The following is a 23,909-nucleotide window of genomic DNA, read 5'->3' as shown; positions in this document are numbered from 1 at the left end:
CTGATCATGTCTGTCGCCTAAAGAAGGCGCTCTACGGGTTAAAGCAAGCTCCTCGCGCTTGGTATATGGAACTTCGTGTATTCCTGCTCTCCATTGGCTTCGTCAATTCCACCGCCGATGCTTCTTTGTTCATTCAGCGGACACCACGCGCGACACTATACTTGCTCGTCTATGTCGACGACATCATTGTTACGGGGAGCTCCTCGACAGAATTGTCTCGTCTCATTGCTACACTTGCTGCCCGTTTCTCATTGAAAGATCTTGGCTATCTCAATTATTTCCTGGGTGTTGAAGTCATTCCTTCCGCTGCGGGCATGTTTCTTTCACAACGGAAATACATCACTGATCTCCTTCAAAAGTCGGGCATGACAGAAGCTAAACCAGCGTCCACTCCAATAACTGCTACTCCTCCGCTGCTCAAAAACTCTGGTGATCCCTTGCCCTCCCCGACTGAATACCGAGCACTAGTTGGAAGTCTCCAATACTTGAGTCTTACTCGACCAGACATTGCCTTCGCGACCAACAAACTTGCTCAGTTCATGCAGAACCCGAGCACCATGCACTGGTTGGCTCTCAAGCGCCTACTTCGCTATCTGGCCGGCTCTTGCGACAAAGGCATTTTCATTTCCGCGACTGCTCCCCTGAACTTTCATGCGTACTCAGATGCGGACTGGGCGGGTGACAAAGATGATTACATCTCTACCACTGGTTACCTGCTCTATCTTGGCGACACCCCCATCTCTTGGAGTTCCCGCAAGCAACGCTCGGTTGCTCGATCATCCACTGAAGCTGAATATAAAGCCTTGGCCGACACGGCCAGTGAACTCCTTTGGGTACTCTCTTTGTTCACTGAACTTGGTCACACTCCTACAGCTGGTCCTGTCATCTACTGCGACAATCTTGGTGCTACACATCTGAGTGCTAATCCTGTCTTCCACTCCAGAATGAAGCACATAGCCTTAGCTTATCACTTTGTCCGTGAAAACGTTCAACGTGGCCGTTTTCGTGTTTCCTTCGTCTCTACCAACGACCAGCTTGCTGACATTCTCACCAAGCCTCTGCTTCGCCCCCGGTTCGAGTTTCTACTATCCAAGTTGCATCTTTCTTCCAGGTCGCCCAACTTGCGGGAGGATATCAAGCATAATTAGTATTTAATTATTATCATTATTATTTTAGGATTTGTATAAAGTCTATAGAGTCAATCACCTTAATTATTGGAGATATTTGTTCCTTAATTTACTCCATAATTTACTCCAATTAGGTTACTATACTTGTGTATATATACACCTCTTGTAAACTCTCAAAAGTAATGCAATATACAACTTTCATCGTTGGATCAATTAAGGACTTGAACCTACAATCATTAGGTTAAAAGCCCAATGCTCTACCAACTGAGCATTGAGATTTGAGTCTAATGTCGATTTATAAAATGAAAATTGTTTCGACTTATAAATTCAGGTTTAGGTCATATCATATATAATGTGAAACTTTTTGTTAGAGTGGAAGAGAGTGAGAGAGAGGGAATAGTTTCATCAATGAGCATTGATTTTATTGATCATATGAATACAATTTATAGAGATACAAATTGTAGTGTATTGCTTGGTTAACAAGCTAACTAGAGTAACTAACTCAGGTTAGTTACTAACTAACCAACAAACCAAAAGTAGTTACAAAAACATGTTATAACTAACAAACCAGGGGCGTCTCCGGGTTTTAGGAGGCTCTGTGCAAAATATAAAAGTGGCCCCTTAATATTAAAAATTTAATTTTTTTTTTTAAAAAAATTGTCAATTTAAATCGCGTATAATATAAAAAAATTATTTTTATTTTTGCAAACATATAGATTATCAATATTAAACCAATTGCATTAAATCAAACGAGATAAGAAATACAAAATATTTATCTTTGTATATAACGTCAAAAAAAGAATATCCTAATCTAAGGTTAAATTTTATGCAAAGATAAAAATGGACTAAAACTATATTTACGAGTATAGATAACTAATCTATTGATACTCGTATGATATTATATGAACATTAATAATATATAACTATTAGTTTAGGGCCAAAAAATTATCTATTAATATACATTTGATATTTTATAGGTATAAATAATATATAAGTAATATTATAAGACCTCGAAATTTTGAGCTGAGACCCTCAAAATTTTGAGGCCCGATGCCATCGCACGCCTCGCACATGTGTGCGAGCCGCCACTGTAACAAACTAACAACTATCTTGCAAAGCAAGTAACTATAACAAAACAGAGCGACAAATGTTCCAGCATATGGTACAACATCTTGTGCAACTGATTGAATTGTTCTTCAACACTTTTAACATCTTAGAATTGAGTGTTTAATTTAACATAGCCCTATAAAATTGACTTCTAAAGTAAAAATTATCTCGACTTATAAATTTATGTTATGGCACACTTAACAATCTAGATTAAAGAAACATGATAAATAAGAAAAAAATGAATGATGATTTTACTTAATATTATTCATATTATCTAATGATATTTTTTCATTATGAAGATTAATATTTTGAGAATGTTACACATTATTAGTTAGATGCAACTATAATTAGAAAATAAGCGATCAAAGTTGCACTGCAAATTAAAGTTGACAAATTTTTTTGGACAATTTTCTTATAGTATGGAGAGAGTACTATTGAAAAAGCGGTTGAATTTAATATGAACTAAAAAAACACATGAAAGAATTCGTAGACACAACAAACTCATTTTTGTGATAAGGTATTAGAGATTGAGGTGTTTGACAAGGTCATATAGCTTAATTTTTATTTTATTATTTTTGTATAACTTTTAAGCTTGATTTTTTTGCACTAAGGGTATAAATTAATTTATACTACATAGTATAAAGATCAAATGATGAGATTGATTTTCTTTTTACCGGAAATGATGAGATTTATTAGATAAAATGAGAAAAGTTACTAGGATTGATCCGATGACAAAAGATTTAGATGATATCCACAAAATTTTAGCTCCAACGTCATTGCCTTTATTGTATTAAAAAAATAGTAAAAATTAGGACTCCACGGTGGATATATACTATTTACGAGCGTTTGATCTGTTACAAAATAGTGTATTGGACGATATAATTTTAGTTGTATTGTGTTTGATTTTAAAATTGTTCCTGACACTAACAAACTAAGGGTTAAAAGACGGGACAAAAACTGAAGTTTTTATCCCCACAGAATCATGGGACAACTTTCTTATCCCCACAGAATCATGTGACAACTTTTTGTCATCTGCACAAGTTGTCTAAAATATTAAAATAACCTTTTGTCCATTAAACATCGCACAAGTTTGGATTATCGTTTTGTATCTCTCGATTTTAGTTTAAATTAGTTTGTATATTGACTTTCACCCTAGCATATTCAATAAAGTCGCTTTAATTTATATTTGAACATTATATTAAGTTTTAAATCATAGAGTTTTTTTTTTCACCACTAGTTTAATCTGATTCGGGATCAGTTCTGACATTAAGTAGTTACGGTCCCTTCCATCACAATTAAGAGGGATCGAACCGTATTCCTAATTATAGTTTATTTACTGAGAGTTAAATCACTACTTTTAATTCAAATATTAATTTCAATAATTTATTGACTCGTCTTCAATTAATTTGAAAGAAAACAATTCTCTAAACAACGCACTTACGATGACACCGTAATTTTGTTAAAATTATAAAGTGTAGTACAAAAAGACATTAAATTTTGGTAATACAAACATCAATCCTCTTATCTATTTGTCTTTAATTTTTATCACATATTTCTCTTTACCAAATCCTTCTACAATAGCAACCATAAACACCGTTATAAGTTCTCTTATCTTTTTTATAATTGGCAGGAAAAGGCTAACATATATCAAAGGGGAGTGGAGTTGCTATCGTTACACGTTGGATTGCCATATACTACTATACTAGTGTCACTCACAATCTCTTTCAATTTTTTTATGTTTCAACTTTGCCACATGATTATTGGCAAGTGGCAAAGATGACCATTGACAAGATAACACTCGCGGATACTACTCAAAAAGGTATCATGTATGTATGTATTTATTATTATTATTTAAATAAAACTTTAGAAGTTACAATATCAAGTGTATCGTGCACACGCTCCTAATGTTGTGCACGGTGAATAAGTAATCATTTATATTATAACAAATACGAATTTTATAAAATTTATTGCTGGATTGAAAGTTTATATCATATAGATCATTCATAAAAATTGTGAAATTTTTTGAAAATCATTTGATATGTTATCGGGACTCATAAAAAATAACCGTTTATGAGTTTTTATTAAATACTGTTAATTTTGATGGGTCTAATAACATATCAAATGATTTTTAAAATTTTTTACGAACGATCTATATGATATAAACTTTCAATCCAACAGTGAATTTTGTAAAATTCGTATTCGTTATAATATAAATGGCTACTTGTCCACCCTGGATAACCTATTATCAGAAAAAGATAGAAAAGGTTATAATGACTTTATGGTGGTAAGGTTTAAGTGAGGATGCATTTTTCTTTTTACCAGTTTGAGGATGCATCATGCATGTTAGTAAACATGACATGCATGAAAAATAATACAGAAATATTATGAAAATTTAATTGATGCAAAGAGACAATGATACAAAATGGTAAAAATAAAAATACAAGAGTGTTTATATGGCTTCGATTTAACGTAAAACTAACTAGCTTATTTCTAATAGTCTTCCCACAAGTTCAAAGAAGTTCACAACACTTTCACCTTGGAAGATTAATACAAAGACATATCAAGTCAAAAGAAAAATACAACGAACAATGCCCAAAATACATTTGTCTAAAAATGATATGAATTGTTCCCATGAGTATACCTTAATTGGTAGGGATGTTGCATGTAATATGCGGAGATAATTGTTCGAACTCCGATACTCTCGTGCACTTATACACCTTAAAAGGTGAAATTGTAGCCACCAGGCTATTGGACAAAAAAAAGAATGACATGAACGAATCTTAACTACTAAGTAGGAACTAAAATTATAAATCCATAAGACAAAAACTTAACCACTAAAAAAAAGTCTCACACCAAGGTTTAACCGGTTAGAATAATCAACAATTTAAGACTTAACCATTAAACATGATTTACAATGTTTAACCACTACAAAGCAAAAACGTTAAACAAAGTAGAACAAGACACAAAGTTTAACCACAAAAAAATACTAAAACGCATACTCGTGAGTTTAGCTCGGTTCGTAGAGACATCATATTATTATATGCATGAGTTAAAGTTTGAACCTCAAATACTACACTAATTCACCTTTAAGGTGAAGTTTCTAATCACTGGGTTACTTGACCAAAAACAAATAAATATTCAACCACGCAATATAAAACATAATGTCACAATGTTATTTTGGGACAAATTTTTGTCAAAAATTATAAATATGTTATACTGTCAAATGCCCAAAATTGCATAACTATTTTTCTCTCGTACTAAAGTGTGTCTATAGTCTCGTGGGAATCAAAACCGGACCGGCCGGTCGGACCGTGAACCGGTCATGAAAACAGTTCGGTTTTGAGCAAAAAACGGATAGGAAACCGACCGACAAAAAACCGCGTGAACCGAGGTCGAACCGGTGAACCGGCCGGGCGATTCAAGCGGTTTTGCAGATTTTTTATTTATTTTTTAAAAAATAAGGCAAAACGACGTCATTTTAACTTTTTTTTTAAAAAAAATGAAACAAAACAACGACGTCGTGGGAATAGGAAAGATTTTTGTTTTTCATCTATTTTTCATTTGGTTTGAATTATAAATTTTATTTTATTTTGACTTGTGATATTTTATCTTTTTAATGTGTGAAATTATGAAATATTGAACAATTATTCATATATTTTTATTTATATATTAATTAAAATATATATTTAATTAAAAACGGTTCGACCCCGATTGAACCCGGTCCGACCAATTGAACCTTGAACCGATAAGCTCGCCAGTTCGATGACCGGTCCGATTCTGAAAACCTTGCTTCCAATTGAAGGTGAGATTATTTTTGTATTTTGTTTTTTTAGTTATTGTTTTTAATGAGCATGCATTGAGATACAACTAAGTATGTGTATGTAGGTAGAGTGAGCGGTCGGAGGAGGGAAATACGTGTATAATTAATGTAGCTAGGAACCTCCATCATAAACGTCACGTTCTATAATTAAAAAGATATTAGGATCGATCTCAATGGAGTTAAGATTGAATATTAGTACATTTTTTCTAGACAAAAATAAGATTGAATATTATAAATACACTAAAAAATATATTATGAATACACGGTTTATACGCTCTTAATCAAACAAAAAGAAAAAAGAAGATATTATTATGAATTCATAGACGAAATGTTTTATGGTCAAATTCACACACAACTATTTTCCAACATAAAAACTAAATACTAGTAGCATTTTGGACCAAACTATTGATGGCATTTTGTGACTTTCCTTTGTTTGAAACCATTGCCTTTTAATAATAATCACATCTTAAAATTGATTTCTCCTTTGAAAATTCTACGTGTAGAGACACAAGTGGATACTGGCACAGTTTCTCAGTGCTTATCAGATGGTGATTGATTATCAATCATCAATTCATCATGCATCACCCCCCAATCATATATCTTCACAAAAATAAAAACTCAAGAAAAATAAAAAGAAAAGAAAAATCAAATTTGAAAAGCTACTCTAATTCCACGAAACTTCTCTACTTAAAATCAATAATTTCGTTTTTTTGCATTTGATTCATGTGTACAAGTACAACCTTTTTACATAAGCACAAAAACAAACACACTATTGCCAAAGTTCTTCCAAAAACTACCAATAACACAACCAATCTGTTCACATAGAAAACTTAAACAAAACCAAACCAAACCAAACAATTAACAACAACACTGTTTGTTCAATCTCATTATCACTACCACCACCACCTCCATATTCCAAACTGCATTAATAACACCTCCGGTGAGCTTTGAAAGTGAAAGCTGTGGCAGTTGGGTTGGGGCATAACACTACCACACTCTTCTCCCTAATTAATGCACTACCTCAATCCCACCAATTCTCTTCATACCCATTTAATGTTTTGCCACAGAATTTTCAATACCAAAACAACACCCCTTTCTTGTCACAGCTACATTCTATCTATTCCATCCTTACATTAGATACACTTACCTAAAACCTTAATGGTTGTGTTTCGTTGAAGTCTTGCTCATAAACAAAAAAAACATAAACAACAGAGACACAAGACATTCTTTTAGTTTACAACGTTAATGGTTCCTTCTTATAGACTTAGTCAGAGTTCACAAGAGACAAACAGAGCAACAAAAACAAGTGATGTGAATTTTAACAACCTGTCATCATTAAAGGTACTGTTTTTTTATCAACAACAAAAAAATCAATTTTTTTTTGTTTGTTTATGTTATATACTAAATTTGTTTATATTATCACATGCAGATGAAACTGAGATAAAGGTGAAGTGAAGTTTGTGAGAATTGGAAATGAAAATGAAGAGTGGAATAACTGTGTGTGTTGTTATGATGGTGTTGTTTTTGTTAGTTGAGTTGACAATGAGTTTGAGTTTAAGAGCTGAATGGTCGGCGTTATTGGAGCTTCGTTCGTCGTTGGGGATAAGGGGGAAAATTTGGCATAAAAAAGTCGATCCGTGTGGGAACTGGACAGGTGTTAAATGCAGGAATGATCGAGTTGTTGGTATCAACGTGTCCGGGTTGAAGAGAACCCGGTTGGGTAGTCTTAACCCGAGTTTTGAAGTGGATTCTCTTCAAAATTTCACTCTATTGGAGTCTTTCAATGCTTCTGGGTTCATGCTTAATGGGTCTATTCCTGACTGGTTTGGTGAGAAACTTGGTGCACTGCAGGTGCTGGATTTAAGTTCTTGTTCAATATCTAGTGTGATTCCTGATTCACTTGGGGGTATGAAAAGTTTGAAGATTTTGTTTCTTTCAGGGAATAATCTTACTAGTAGAGTGCCTTCAAGTTTGGGGTTGTTATCTAATCTCTCTATTCTTGATCTCTCTGGAAATATGTTTTCAGGATCAGTACCTGACAATTTCTCTAATCTTGGTAACCTTACAAGGCTTGATCTTTCTAATAATTACTTATCTGGGTCTATTCCACCTGAACTGGGTAGCCTTTCAAAGCTTCAAAATTTGAACCTTTCTAATAATGCTTTCACTGGTTCTGTTCCCTCTCAGTTAGGTAATCTTTCAAAGTTGGCTGAGCTTGATCTGCGTACGAATTCTTTTTCTGGGTTTTTACCTGATAGTTTGTGGTCAATGCCTAGTTTGCACTTTTTTGATGTATCAGGCAACAGTCTCACTGGTCCACTGCCAAAATTGTCTGGTTTAAGTGTTAGCTCAAATGGTGGCATATTCAATCTATCAAACAATTTGTTTTACGGATCTGTAAATGGTTCTACGAGCAAGATTCAAACAATTGATTTATCTGGTAATTATTTGGATGGTGTTGTGCAAGGTGGCGGCGGCGGTCTCAGTGATGTTACTCTATCGAGAAATTGCCTACAGAAGATTCCAAACCAGAGGAGTTTGGAAGATTGTAGAATGTTTTATCTCCAGAGAAATTTAACCTTTGCTAATGGTGACCATGAGTCCAAGAAAAACAATAAAAGAGTGATATTCATACTGGCAGGTATTTTTGGTGGGTTTGGCTTTATTGTGCTACTGGTATTGGTCCTAATATTGGTTCTGAAACAATGTCATAAAAGTAAAAATTTGGAAACTGAAAGAGGGACCACAAATGGGGGGCCTGTTACAGAAGGGGAAAGTCCTACACCTAAGGATCCTGTTTTTGTAACTGCTGTGGGTGAATCATTTACTTTTGAGCAAATACTCCATTTTACCGGGAATTTTGATGAAGCAAACTTAATCAAGCAAGGTCATTCTGGAGACTTTTTCTGGGGAGTTTTGGAAAATGGAGCAACTGTGGTTATCAAAAGGGTAGATTTAAGTTTATTCAAGAAAGAATCTTACATTGTAGAATTGGAATTATTAAGCAAGGTTTCACATGCAAGATTGGTCCCAATTTTGGGACAATGCATGGACAATGAGAAGAATAAATGTATAGTTTACAAGTATATGATAAATGGAGATTTGGCTACTTCCTTACACAGAGTCAATGGTTCAGATGGTAAATTGCAGTCCATGGATTGGATCACAAGATTGAAAATTGCAGCAGGAGCTGCTGAAGGACTAGCTTACCTACATGATTGCAGCCCTCCTCTTGTTCACAGGTAATACTAAATGCACTCTTTAATCTTGTTTGTTATGATTTTTTCATCATGATCACAACACTACAATTGTATCACATTAAATTTTAAGTTTCTTGTCAATAATGCGTAAACTGAGGTAGTCTGCAAATTACTGATATTTTTTATTTTATTTTTAAATTTTTTAAGAGATATCCGAGCTAGTAGTATACTTCTTGATGATAAATTTGAAGTGCGACTTGGAAGTTTGAGTGAGGTTACAACACAAGGAGATTTTCATCAGAATGTCGTGTCAAGAGTTTTCAGCAAGCCACTGTAAGTTTTGAATTAATTAACAACGATAATGTAATAAAGCACAACTGTTTATAATAATTGAAAAAATAAGAGAAGAAATACTGTGAGGATTTATAAATGTATTGAAGCTTCAAATAGTTTTAATATATCTTGAAAATGGTTGGATCGTACCTACAAGCTAGAATGATTTGGTAGATCAATTAATTGTCTTTGTTATGGCTAGTATACTAGTTAGTTCTATTCTTATGGTGCCTGTTTGTATAATAGAGTCATCTCATACTTGTCTTTTGACCTAATTAATTCAAACTATATATAGAAGGTTGTAACCTTTTTTTTCCTTGTGATTTTGCAGATCTTCTAATCAAGGCAATCCCGGTGAGTAAACTGTTTTTTAATCCATTTCTTGTTACCTTTTATCCTATTCCTTTAATGGAAGAAGTTTAATGTGGAATAGTACACTAAAATTTGCCTCCCTGGAATTAGAACAAATGTTAGTGATCTGCTACATGTGAAAGCACTGAGAAAGAATATGCACACTTGCATAAACTTTTGACATTATTGACTTCTAAGTTTTTAAAACTGTTACAATAGAAACCATCGGTGTTTGATTTTATGTTTTGTGGTAATGAACAGGTAAATCATCTGTGACATGTGCCTATGATGTCTACTGTTTTGGAAAGATTTTAATCGAGCTTGTTACCGGTAATATTGACATCAGCAAATCAGATGATGCCACCACAAAGGATTGGTTAGAACAAACCTTGAATTACATCACCATATACGATAAAGAACGGTTGGGTAAGATTGTTGACCCGTCTTTGATAGTTGATGAGGACCTATTGGAAGAGGTATGGGCTATGGCAATCGTGGCTAAGTCATGTCTGAATCCTAAACCTTCAAAACGTCCTCCAATGAAACATGTCCTCAAAGCACTTGAAAATCCATTGAAGATTGTCAGAGAAGAAAGTTTTAGCTCAGCAAAATTGAGAACAACTTCATCTAATAGATCTTGGAGCACTGCATTCTTTGGTAGCTGGAGACACAGTTCATCAGATAGTGGTGCTACAATAAGGGAGGGTACTAGTAGTGGCAATAAACAAACAGGAAGATCAGGTTCTCATGGTAGCGGTGGTAATGATCACTCATCTTCCAATAAAAGGTCATCCAATGAAGTTTTCCCTGAACCATTGGGGATGCAAGACATGGAGAACGGAGAAGCAAGATGAAACACTTAGGAATGTACTTTGTTATTCTTTTACTGGTGAGGTTTTAGCTCTTTTTCGGGTAATTACTCGCGCCTTAGCAAGCAATTGTTATTGGAATGTCAAACCCATTACCTAGCTAGAATCCATTATAGTCCATCACCACCATGTTGAAGCAATTAAAAACCAAGCGGCTTCATTTAATGGTTGTTTTTGCTTTCTAAAGCTGATTGAGCAGTAAGCCGTGAGATTCTGGTACCTAAAACAGCTCTGGTAAAATTGATTTTTTTTTTACTCATTCACCCTAGTTTTGCTTAAAGCACACACCTCTTCTTGTATGTCGATGAATGTGCGACAAATTGTAAAAAATAATAAGAGGGTTTTCATTTTGTGAGGAATTGGAAAGTGATGAGAACTGAATTTCAAATGTAATTGTATTTATAGGTAGGTAATACGTACTATCTAAGTAGAATTGGAAGTCTTGGGATTTGAGGCAGCGTGGTAAGAGCCTTGAGAAAGAAGCACAGATGGTTATTTGTTTGTTCTATATTGGTTAGGAAGTTAGTCATGTATCATTACAGGTTCTCTATCGAAGGTCATTATGTGTTGTGCAAGCACGACTTTTACTATTCTATCAATTTCACTTTTCCATATCTCATCATTCTTCTCATATTCTCTCTCTCTCTCGTATCTACCTTTTCTGAGTCTTTTAGAACTTATTAGCATTCCCTATATAATAGGACAATCTCCTAATTTCAAAAGATTCTTGTAATATTGCATAGTCAATAGACCTTGTTTAGGTAATTGCTCTTCTCCACCCTTGAATTGCAATCGCCCCCCCCCCCCCCCCCAAAAAAAATAAAAAATAAAAAATAAAAAACTACCAGAAAACATCTTTCGGTGGTGTAAATCCTGCCGGAAGTATTCTTTCATTAGTGTAAAATTTTACCAGAAGATATCTTCTGGCTTTGCTTGTGTGAACAACACACGAAGAGAGAAGAGCAATCACCCCTTGTTTAATATGACCAACTCTCCTATTCAACACATCTGTTGACCTAAAGCCCAAATCCTAACATTTTTACGCTATACCGTATTAACTAGATTATTACAACTTTTAGTAAGAAAATTTGCTCATATACTATAGTGCAATTTTTGGCACAGATCGTTATATAATTTAAGTGTTTTAGAGACTCTAAACTACTGTTTTCATTATTTTAATATATTTTTCATATATATCAATGGTTATGGGTGTACATGGATATCCATCGAAACCCGTTTTAATTTTTTTTCTTCATATTTCAATATACATATCAATAGATATTATATTCATGCCAATCCAAGATGGGATATCAATGAAAATGGGATGATTTTCAACAGCAAGGAAAGTGGCAGAGTTATTACCCGTGCCTTCTTTGTCCATTGCTGCTGTCCCTATTACTATCAAACAAAGGGAGGAAAAACAAAATTACAACCCTGTGTTAAAACTAATATACTTCCAGAACAACAGCAATAATTAAACCAAGTAATTACTATATTTTCTAACAAAAATATTCCAGGGAAGGTATAAAGCATACAGTAGCAGAGCTTAGCTTTCCAAAATGCCAAATTCATGTTGCATAAAATCTTCACTGGGTCTATAGTACTTGTCTAAAGATAACAAGCCCAAGTTAGATACTTGGCTTGTATAAAGACAAGCAAATCTCTCAACCTGCACCATGCACATAACACAAGTGCATCATTAACCAAATTACTTTTAGTGAGATCAATTTTATAATTATGATTTGGACAGAGGATAACATAGGCATTCATTTTCACATATTTCAAAATGGACAAAAAAGTTATACTTTGCTAAGAGTCCCGTATTGGATGACAGATGGTCTGAACATATGTTTACAAGTCGGGGTAATCCTCACCTTACAAGGTGGTTTTGTAAGGTTGAGTATTAGGCCCAACACAAATTTATAAGATACTTGCATAACTACCAGCATGTGTTTTAGGCGTTGGTATTAAATTGAGGCATAACTTAACAACGGTTGGTATACTATCTGACAACATTACTACAACGCCCTAATAATAGTCATTCTGATTAAAACATATATAGTTGAAAAGTACGGTTTCTTGTTGCATACAAGTGTGTCAAATATGCACCAATACTAATGTTGAACCACATCAGATAAGAGAGCGTATAACTTTACCTGATGAGCAAAGCGAGAGTTCTGATAACCAGTCTTCATCAGCTGGCCCCAAGGCTCATGAAACTGCAATGGTTTATTTTAAACAATTATAATCTCATGTACTGCATAAATTGAATATAATGCAAGTGTACTAGACTAGTAGAACAAAACTAGAGATTATAGTAAAAGACTACAAGTTTCTACCTTTTGGTGTAATTTTCTTAGCGCTTCTTGATGACTCGACAGCACTATCTCTCTTTCAAGCTGATAAAAGAAATAGCTACTTAAAACACATTCCCATACTTGAACTTATAACATGAGAAACAAGAATGAACATGAAAGACCAAACCTTCAATTCATCAAGTTTTGAATTCAATTTCTGCTTGGTATGGTCATCTGGATTCTCTAACCTGAAAAGGTGTATACTACTGTCTAAGATTGTAAATAGAAAATAAGACATGACTAATAAGGTCCAAAGTTAGACTAACTTGAGAGACCGATTCAAATGGTGCATTTTATCTGCAATGCAATCATCCTTGCTCCTCAAAATTTGAAGATCCTGCCCACAAGGCTAATCACGTAAAAATCTTAACCCTCAAATGTGTATTAGCTTGTTAGGTGATGTCCATTGAGAATGGGAAATAAGAATCCAAAAGCGTACTTCATTAAAAATGTCAGAAGCACTCACGCCAATTTTTCTGCATGAATTAACCTATACTTTCTATCATCTTATTTTCCAAGCTTTATTTTATCAACAAAAATCAGAGATAATAAAATCAATAACCACCTTGCGAAAATCCCTTAATTCCGAGAGGACTTGAACCTCCCTCTCAAGCTCTGGGATTACTAACATTGTTCTCCATCCTGCTCATGAGCATATTGAGCCATAATCAAATTCAAGTCACATAAAGAATAATCAGCAAATATGTCTGACTTTTAACAGAACGGAAATTTGAGTTCCACACATAAATAAGCATAACTTGGACTCATTTATTGGAACTTCCATTTGACGCCTTACTTTAAAATTACTTTTCCAGCTATATATATTCCCCTCCTCCTAAGATTAGGAACTACAGGTAAAGTCCTAGTTTACCAGTGATGAAAATCTTATCAGTCTAATAGAAAAGTGATAAGGATTCATATAATATACCGAGAACCTTTTTGCTGCGTAGTATATCTCCATAAATATGATCTCCGACATATAGAACCTACAAGTGTTACGAGTTTTACAGAACACTTCAATAAATGTTATTATGTAAAAAAATTAGAATAACAACCACCAGATTTCTACATAAAGTATAAAATCTTCAAACCATAACAACAAGTCACAATAAAAAATAAACTGCCATTTGTTTATGCAATTATTCCATCCGTCTCATATTTTGTGTTTCATTTGGGATGTACACTACACACTTCTTAAGAAAATAACTACTTACCGATTTTCAATGCAAAATAATATGGTTAAGACTAAAATATCCTTGTACTTCATTTATTATTTATCCACCATATACTTGTAACTACTTCAATAAATAGGGGTAAAATTGGTAAAAATTAATAAATGTTGTTGTATTGACATTATAAAATGAAAAATAATGAGACAATAGTATTCCAAATGAGACGCATCATATATGACAGAGGGAGTAGTATATATTTTCATAAAAGAAAGTTGTTACCTGTGAACTTGATTCTATTGAAAGTAGATTATGTAAGTGATTGACGCTGCCTCCCTAAAATGGAATAACCATATATAGGAATAAGAAAAAATGAGGTATCAACTTTATCGGCTTGAGTATTATATAATGTATACCACAAATTTTTGAATTACATAAACCTACAAAATGAATTTTAATTTACATAAGACAGTGATTAATATACCTGGAAAACCTTACGGTCCTTTTCTTTCATCAATAACCCTGCTGATATATTACCCACCTTTAACAACACAAAAAGGGAAGACAAATTTCAAAAAAAGATCACCATAGAAATGAATACAACGATTTGATATGATATTATGCTGACCTGAGGCATAGGAGAGCCATTATCTGTGTTAAGTAACTTTCCACTCTCAGGCTCAACCTCAAACAGGTTAGCATGATTTCCCTCAAGAAAAAAGCTTGGCTTTGCACTGCATGAATGGTTAACTTGACCAGGTTAGCAGGGAAATCAATAAGTAAATTTACTGCAACCTATTAGAAGAACCACAATAAATTAACTTTCAAACACAAGCACAAAGTCAAATTGTAACAATAATATGTTTTGATGTTTCTTATAAATTAGCAGATACATAAACTGACTTACACGCTATGTAAACATCATGAAAATTACAATATAAACATACTTTGTGATTTGGGATAAAAGAAATTGAAAAAGTCATTAACTGAATAACACAAGGACCCTACTACATGATTGCAAGGGCTCCTAGTTACTTGTGATAGCATTTAGCACAATTCCTAGGGGCCTAATTAATAATGTTAAATGAAAAATTGTTTTTAACAGTGTTCAAAAACAAAAAAAGTTGCTAGCTGCAGATGCTAAAAAAGAATATAACCTTCCAGTGATTATGACATCAAAGTATTGAAGCCAGTCCAAATTGGTACTGTCGTTTACTCCACTAGATCTACAGAGGAAATTCATGACAACGTTCGTATAGTCCCATAAACTGTAAAATAGAGACGAGTCTTTAGAATAATAGTTAATTGTTTGTAGATACAGAAACCATAGTACAAGTGTATTTATATGTTCTTAATGGTAATTTTTTATCATGAATTAACTTTCACAAAAGCTCAAACTATTGAGTGAAGGCACAAATTTTTGCAACTTTATTCTCTACTTTTAGACTTGGAAGCATGCAATGCTTAGTGCTGAAATTTAATTTAAAATTTAGAAGGAAGGGCTTTGTTCCAAGTACTTGTCAATAAAGGCACATGGATGGTTTTATATAATATATGGTAACCCATTTTATTCTGCAATTTAAACATTAAAATATTAAATAACAATAAATATTATAAATTCTTAATTTTAGAGAAATGTGGTATTTTTTTCATATAAAAATAATGTTAACTGTTTTCTAAACAATTCTATGAAGGTTGGACTACTTAACCAACAATTGTTCATCCTGTTCTTATATAGATAATTCATCACTACCTGTTTGTCACCAAAAATGTAGCTCGTCCAGAATCTCTAAGCATTTTAAGCATGGGAACTATTGAGGTGTCTTCATTGATATACCTAATATTTCAAATTTAAAAAATTTTAAAAAAAAAAAAAAAAAAAAAAAAAGAACAAGTCAAATAACTCCATCATGAAGCCATAGATCTATGAAATTTAAGCACAAAAATTTAAGAAAGAGACAACGGTTTCACTTACTATAATCTTTTATATAACAACATAATTATTTGATTCAAAGAAGAAGAGGAAAAGGGAGGGGGGAAGGGTTTCAAAGGAGGACGGGAAAGACTAATTTATTTTTAGTTTTACACTCTCGTAAGATTTCATGTGACATTCAATTTAAAATATACAAGTCAAAATAAAGTATTTTGTACCTTCGGTAAAAAAAAAAAAAAAAAAAGTATTTTGATTCTCTCCTACCCAATCCCTCCAAACATCGGGGAGGAGCCAAAATTGGGCGAGTAGTGATTTTACTTCCCTACCCTCCAAATATATAGACCATACAATAAATATTTAAAATCATCTCCCAACCCCCTCCATTTCCCCCCAGCCAAACACTATGTAACTAGTGATATTACATCTATACCTTCCGGGATCTTTTGCAACCTGTTGCTTCAATGTTCCATCTCGGTGGCACAAATCTACAGCATGACGAACATCCTTATAGAGACAGGCATAACTGAAAGGGAAACACGTGAAAAAATAAATTAAATGCAGTTCATTTTTGGTTTACACTGTATGATTTTCAGACATTTGAAAAGAAAAAATGTTATGGCTACTTCCCAGTTCCCACTATACATTTATTTAACCTGCCCAGTATTCACCAGCTATTTATTGTAGTGCACTTCTGCATAAACAGGTTTAGCAGCAAACAACCATAAACTTGTGATGGCTTAGAGGATGTTGAAATGAACATTCATGATAGACTAACAGTGATCCAGATATTTTTTGACGGAACAGTGATCTAGATATGTTCACAAATAAAGAAGCATATTATGTACCCAAAAAAAAAAGCATATTATTTGGAATAATAACTAAAAAAAAGCATATACTTTATGAGAAGGCAACCAAGTCTGAATTTCAGTTCAAAAGGAATAAAACTAATGAAAGCCTCGGTCCTGGTATGTAGTTGATCTTGAAAAATGCAGGTATATAAACTTGCTAAAAAGACTCATGCATCCAACAGTTGAACTTACTCAATAGACATTGGAAGCTTTCCAGGATTTCTGTCCTTAAAATCAACCAGTTGTGCAAACAAGTAGGCTTCCGCAAGAGAAAAGAGTGTATCAATTAGAGCATAATCAGGCCCATCAAAAGGATCACATACTAACGTATTTCCGTAGGTCACAAATTTATCTTCTTTTGATAACTCTTTAAATCCATGATAAGCTACTTTAACATATTTGTGGCAATCCATCTAAATACATGAAGGGATAAAACAATCAACATAAAAACAACAAAAAAGAAATTAAAAAATATAATCCATGCAATTTCCTTATATATATTTCTTTCCCTGGTAAAAATGGAAGGGTGTCAAACATTTGCTTGATCTTACCTTCAAGATGTTGCCTCTCTTTTTGTCAAGAACCAAACCTCTAACCATGTAATTTGGATCAAATGACCAACTCAGTAACTGCAGAAAAAACAATGTTTTTAGCCAAAATACTACAATCTAATATTCATATACTAAACAAATGAAATGGTAATACTAATAAATTAAATCCTTTACAACTGTTTTGTGAGAACATTAATCGAAGGATAAACTTGGAATGATAACATTAAATATGGCGAGGTTTGTTGGAATTTGGTTATGTGTTTAATCCACCAAACATGACCTATTTTTTGCTTATATTTGAGTCTGGAGGAGTGTTCTATTTCAATGAGTTGATGGATATATTGTGAATCGAAAAGATGTGAGTAAATAAAAATAAATAAATAAAACACAGTCATTTCCTATCATAAAAGGAACAAGAAAAAGAATAATAAGAAAAAATTAAACCATGGTAAGAATCAGTACAAGATCAACTGGACAAACCTCGCTAGGGTATTTCAAATCATAAACCAGCTTTTTAACAGTGTGTTGATAAGCAAGGGATTCAAAAGTTTCAGGCCTGTATTGTGCCAGAGTATAATCCATGTCAAATCCCACAGCAACAATGTTCTTCATATTCAGTGGCCGGTTACAGAAGATCCGCATTCCTATATCAGTTTTAGGTCCATAATCAGGAAACGATAACCATTCTCGCAGATGTTCAGAACTTTCACCACATGCATCAATGCGGATCTCATCCCTTGAAAATTGAGCTTTCAACTGACTATCTCCTGGTAAATTTTAGAATTATATTCTAGTAATAATTAGGAATGACTTTGGTACATATAACGACAAACCACGTGAATGAAAGCAAAGCTTTAGACTATACACAGTAATTATACATCAAGTTCCTTAACTTTCTACAAAAGCCTCTGCATAAAATGCTAGATAACAGTAAATTTGTCCAAAATATGTATAGATAATGCATAAATATAACCCCCGTTGTACTACATTCAGACCGAGAAGGGATGAATTTGTGGTTCTCAATTATTATAAAACCGCAACGTGTAAATCATGCATACATGATAAAATAGGCAAAAGGCGTAGCTCCATCTAGTGCGCTTACAAAAAAATACAATACACAATACCACACATTCTTAATTAATCATGAAAGCACTCTGTTTTTATCTGTTGTTATAGAAATAACTTATACATAAGCACTTATGTGATACTCGCTTATACTAGAAGATCTTAATTAAGGTGTTTATCCAATCCAAATAGAGTTTATAACGCACGAATAAACAAACACTCGCACCGTCACACAATGCAAAAGGCTATGGTCAAAAATCACAGAAAAAACTTCACAAGCTATGTTCCGACAAACACATGAAAACTCAAATTCTAAATGGAATTAATCTACTAATAAGTTCCTTCCAATGTAATGTTCGAGCTACATGTATAACACTACACTAGAACGAATAAAGCATGAACGGAGACAAATCATTCATTAAGTTGCAATGCGTAAAGGATGAAAACAAATCGGAATAATAAAATCAACAGAAGAGGAAGAAAACGAACCTGCGACGGAGGAGGAAGAGTGAGGCGGCGGCGAGAAGGAGAGAAAAGACGGAGAATGAGCATCGGAGAAGATTCTAGAAGGAATGCGGTTACGGAGAGAGAGTGAAACGGAATGAAAGGGTTTGAATTTGTCGTAATGTAAAGTGAGGTTTAAATAATGCGCACGCGGTTCTGGAGAACTAATAGAGGTTGGGATTGGAATGCTTCTAGAGAAAGGCATTGTTGGAGTTGTTGAAGTTTGTTGAAAATGCAAATGTAAATGCAATTAAAATTGAAATTGCATTTACATTCAAAAAAATCTTAGCAATGCATTTGCTAGTTTTTTAGTTAATTACCGTAGAACTTGAATGTGACTATGTGAGTTATGAGGCACAGTGGAAAGAAGAAAATGAAATAGGGTTTGGAATTGGAGAATGGGGTGAGAGAGAGCGTGAAATTTGTTGGTGGGAAAATGAAAGTAAAGAAGCTAGAGAGAGAGTGTTAAGGGCGGTGCCACGTGGAGTAGGATTCGGGACCCGTTTTGACGCGCTTTTTTTTGCTTTTAAGTTGGGCACTTGGTTTGGTTGGGCCACATCCTCTTCCCACACCTCCATGTTTCTTCCATACCTTTGAAAATCCAAAAATCTTATGTTCCATTTTAAAAATCAGAAGCTATAGAATTATCATAAATAAATCTGCCATTTTGTCAAATAAATCTGCCATTTAAAAAAAAATTAAAGAAGAAAAAAATTAAAACTAGCAGAACGTTTTCAAACAGGTATATCTGATTTTATAACTTTACTCATATTAATCTTTCAAATAATGTGTTAGGACTAAATTGATAATAAATAGATAAATTTAGGGATAAAAAAAATATAGATACTTGAGAGTGCCCTACAAAGTCATCGACTAGTTCGGTGGTTTACTCGGGAAAAAAAAATTAACTATGGATAATTTAGCCAAGGTTGAACCATGTATTAATTTTGTGGACCTTTTTATGTTGTTTCGAACTAGCTCGTGGCCTAATTCGATCACACCCTATTATTTGTCTCCATGGAGGTCTAATCCATCAAGAGCCTTTAGACAGTCTTAGATTCAGGGACTATACAATCATAACATTTATGAGTGTCGTCTATAACGGCTCACCTCATCGATGGCCAGCGGCACCTTTCGGGCACCAATATAAATAAGTAGTTACCTCACCATAGTTTTGGGTATATTGTCTATCGTCCAAAATCTCACAGTGAACTGAGATTCAGAGTGTTTCTAGTTCACTATGAGATTGTATCCTCAATTTAAACTTTGACATGTTACTGCTCAACACCAACCATTTTTTTTTTATCATCTCAGGTCATATGTAAATCTGGTATAATCTCCTCATATTTCATGGACCTAAATATTTTCACACTTGTGAAACATTTATATTATATTACTAAACTCCAAAAACTTAAAAAGTTAACAAATTAAAAATATTATTATTTTGGTTTTTTTTACACATAATAATATACCTTTAAATTATCAATATATACACACTTGATCTTGTTTGTCCCATTTTTTTATAGACGAAGTGACAATAACCGCATGAAATTCATACACACAACAATAGTGTTCCATATCCAAATTAAAGTAATAATTTTCAGCCTAAAAATATAAGAATTGTTAGTTGAGTTAGGTTTTACGGACTTTTTTCATTTTTTTTTATTGTGTTTTTTTGTATATGTATTTATCACTCCTATGTTTTATAATATAACTAATATTTATTTATTTTTATGTAATTTTCTTGTGTTAGTTTTATAATATGTCATATAATTTTTAAAGTTTCAACTAGTGGGATACTCGTGCTGCCGCACGGGGCGCACCTTCGGCGCGTGTCGTGGGTGTTGTTCGTATTTTAAAATAATTTGTTTTTATATAAATGGAAAAATAGAAAATGTTTTTTTATCAACAACAACTTGTTTCTTATATCATTATTTAATTAAATTCTCCATCAGCTTCGCCCTATACAATAGTTAATTAAAAAATTTCATCAACAACAACTTGTTATTCTTATATAATATTTGATTAAAAAATTTCATCAGCAACAACTTATTTCATGTATTATTTGATTTTTTATCAGTTTCCCCGTGTACGATAGTTAATTATTTTTTTTATCAACAAAAACTTGTTTTTTTGTATATACTTCGTAGTAAGCTAATTAAAAAAAAAATTATCAACAACTACTTATTCCCCTTATTATTTAATTTTTTTCATGAACTTCACTGTGCACAATTGTTAATTAAAAAATTCATCAGCAACAGCTTTGTTCTTCGTATTATTTAATTTTTTTTATCAATTTTCCCATGTATGATAGTTAATTAATTTTTTTATCAACAATGCTTTTATATATAGTAGTTAATTTACATTTTTTTATCAATAAGAACCTCTTTCCCTTATTATAAATAAGAATTTCTTCATTAAATTAATTTTAAAACAAGTCCTGATAATTAACTAAATTGAATCTTTGGTGAGGTCCGGTGGCAAGCTGTTAATTTTCTATCTTCCAATCACTTTATATTTTTGGATCTATTTATATTTTATTATCTTCCAATCACTTTATTATTTCCTCTTGTTGGTATTTATATGAAAAGGTTTAATGTAGAATAAAATTTGATTTAAATTTTGATTTTCCTCCGTTTGAAAATTTGAATAACCGTTGAGTTTGATTAAATTATTGAAAAGTAATGTTGTCAGTATTGTTGTTGAAGAAACCGAATTATCATCCTGAAGAGGTTTTTAATGGTGTTGTGGAAAGTTTGATTATAATTATAGTAGTTAAAGTAACTAAAAGAAATTATTATAAGTTTCTAATACCAAGGGACAACTTAGGATTTGACTTGTTTGTACGATGAGCTATTTTCTTTGCATAGAGTAGAGGCTAATTGTACATTTTCTAAAGTTGTACATGTGATGGTCAGGATGTTATTTGTGCAATGTTTAAAATAAACTTGTAAAATAGTTTGATAAACTAAAAAAAAAGTAGAATAGTAAAAGATGTAACCAAAAATAGTTTGATAAAAATGAAATTAATAAAATATGAGATAAACTTGTAAAATAGTTTGATAAACTCAAAAAGTAGAAATAGTAAAAAATATAAACCAACAGCAATTTGACAAAAAAAAATTAACAAAATATGAGATAAACTTGTAAAATAGTTAGATAAGCACAAATTGTAGAAATAGTAAACACAAAAAATAGTTTTGAAGACAAAAAAAACAGAATATGAGATAAATTGGTTGATAGCAAACGCAGAGAAAGTAGAGGAAAAATAATCGTTTTTCTAACTAAATAAATATGTCAAGCAGATATAAAGTAACACAGACAAAATGAAGCTATAAAAAGAATGTTTAAGAAGATGATTGTTAATCATAAACTAGAAACACAAACATAATGTTGTACTATGATAAAAAATTTGCATGAATGGATGTAAAATGTAACTTTTTTTCTTCAGATCTGATAGCATTGTTTCCTGTAAAAGAAGATGGTTAATTTTAATCCAAAACTAAATAAAGGTACAAGAGAATAAGAAGATTTTACAGGAGAAGAAGATGTTACCCCTTTTTTTTTGGGTTATTCCACAGTGAGATAACTTTTTTTCTTGATATGAAATGAGATTGTAGAAGAATATGAAAGGAAGAAGGAAGAGAAAGTAAAAAGGAGTTTTATGGTTTTTTGTGCAACCAAATATAGCAGAGATGTGACATACAAATGCAGCAAAAAATTGTCCAGTGTTACAATCTTCTACTTCTTTCCCTGTTTCATTTAAAAATTTGGAGAAGAAGAATATTTTACAAGAGAAGAAGATGTTACCCCTTCTTTTTTTGGGTTCTTCCACAATGAGATAATTTTTTTTCTTGATATGAAATGAGATTGTAGAAGAATATGAAAGGAAGAAGGAAGAGAAAGTAAAAAGGAGTTTTATGATTTTTTGTGCAACCAAATATAGCAGAGATGTAACATACAAATGCAGCAAAAAATTGTTCATGAGTGTTACACTCTTTTACTTATTTCCCTGTTTCATTTAAAAATTTAGAGAAGAAGAAGATTTTACAAGAGAAGAAGATGTTACCCCTTCTTTTTTTGGGTTCTTCCACAGTGAGATAACTTTTTTTCTTGATATGAAATGAGATTGTAGAAGAATATGAAATGAAGAAGGAAGAGAAAGTAAAAAGGAGTTTTATGGTTTTTTGTGCAACCAAATATAGCAGAGATGTGACATACAAATGCAGCAAAAAATTGTTCAGTGTTACACTCTTATACTTCTTTCCCTTTTTCATTTAAAAATTTGGAGAAGAAGAAGGTTTTACAAGAGAAGAAGATGTTACCCCTTCTTTTTTTGGGTTCTTTCACAATGAGATAACTTTTTTTCTTGATATGAAATGAGATTGTAGAAGAATATGAAAGGAAGAAGGAAGAGAAAGTAAAAAGGAGTTTTATGGTTTTTTGTGCAACCAAATATAACAGAGATGTGACATACAAATGCAGCAAAAAATTGTTCAGTGTTACACTCTTCTACTTCTTTCACTGTTTCATTTAAAAAAAGATTTTACAAGAGAAGAAGATGTTACCCCTTCTTTTTTTGGGTTCTTCCACAATGAAATAACTTTTTTTCTTGATATGAAATGAGATTGTAGAAGAATATGAAAGGAAGAAGAAAGAGAAAGTAAAAAGGAGT

General features: G+C 32.7%; 2 protein-coding genes across 3 annotated transcripts; one reads left to right on the top strand and one right to left on the bottom strand.

The window, feature by feature from the left end:
* Nucleotides 1-6,423: 6,423 nt before the first annotated feature.
* Nucleotides 6,424-11,421, top strand: LOC123886422 (probable LRR receptor-like serine/threonine-protein kinase At2g16250). The gene is made up of 5 exons (XM_045935739.1): nt 6,424-7,395; nt 7,484-9,296; nt 9,462-9,587; nt 9,919-9,941; nt 10,200-11,421. Exons 2-5 carry the CDS (start codon nt 7,528-7,530, stop codon nt 10,790-10,792), a joined length of 2,511 nt encoding a protein of 836 aa, XP_045791695.1. The 5' UTR covers nt 6,424-7,395; nt 7,484-7,527; the 3' UTR covers nt 10,793-11,421.
* Nucleotides 11,422-11,810: 389 nt separating this feature from the next.
* LOC123886430 (5'-nucleotidase domain-containing protein 4-like) lies at nt 11,811-19,664 on the bottom strand. Of its 2 annotated transcripts, XM_045935747.1 has the most exons (17): nt 19,220-19,664; nt 18,146-18,432; nt 17,666-17,743; nt 17,307-17,527; nt 16,697-16,789; nt 16,087-16,170; nt 15,491-15,601; nt 14,962-15,067; nt 14,818-14,874; nt 14,616-14,669; nt 14,093-14,150; nt 13,730-13,806; nt 13,431-13,501; nt 13,292-13,352; nt 13,147-13,206; nt 12,964-13,026; nt 11,811-12,476 (listed from the first exon to the last, which is right to left on the bottom strand). In XM_045935747.1, exons 1-17 carry the CDS (start codon nt 19,437-19,439, stop codon nt 12,354-12,356), a joined length of 1,824 nt encoding a protein of 607 aa, XP_045791703.1. In that variant the 5' UTR covers nt 19,440-19,664; the 3' UTR covers nt 11,811-12,353. The 2 variants fall into 2 exon arrangements, with proteins under 2 accessions (XP_045791703.1, XP_045791709.1); XM_045935753.1 differs by lacking the exons at nt 11,811-12,476; nt 12,964-13,026; nt 13,147-13,206; nt 13,292-13,352; nt 13,431-13,501 and adding an exon at nt 13,524-13,640 and having other exon boundaries at nt 19,220-19,620.
* Between the last annotated feature and the right edge of the window lie 4,245 nt (nt 19,665-23,909).

Source organism: Trifolium pratense, linkage group LG1 (assembly GCF_020283565.1).
Source record: "Trifolium pratense cultivar HEN17-A07 linkage group LG1, ARS_RC_1.1, whole genome shotgun sequence".
In the NCBI taxonomy this organism is placed as follows: domain Eukaryota; kingdom Viridiplantae; phylum Streptophyta; class Magnoliopsida; order Fabales; family Fabaceae; genus Trifolium; species Trifolium pratense.
Note: the sequence above shows the minus strand (reverse complement) of the source record. Positions and strands in the feature narration are given on the sequence as shown.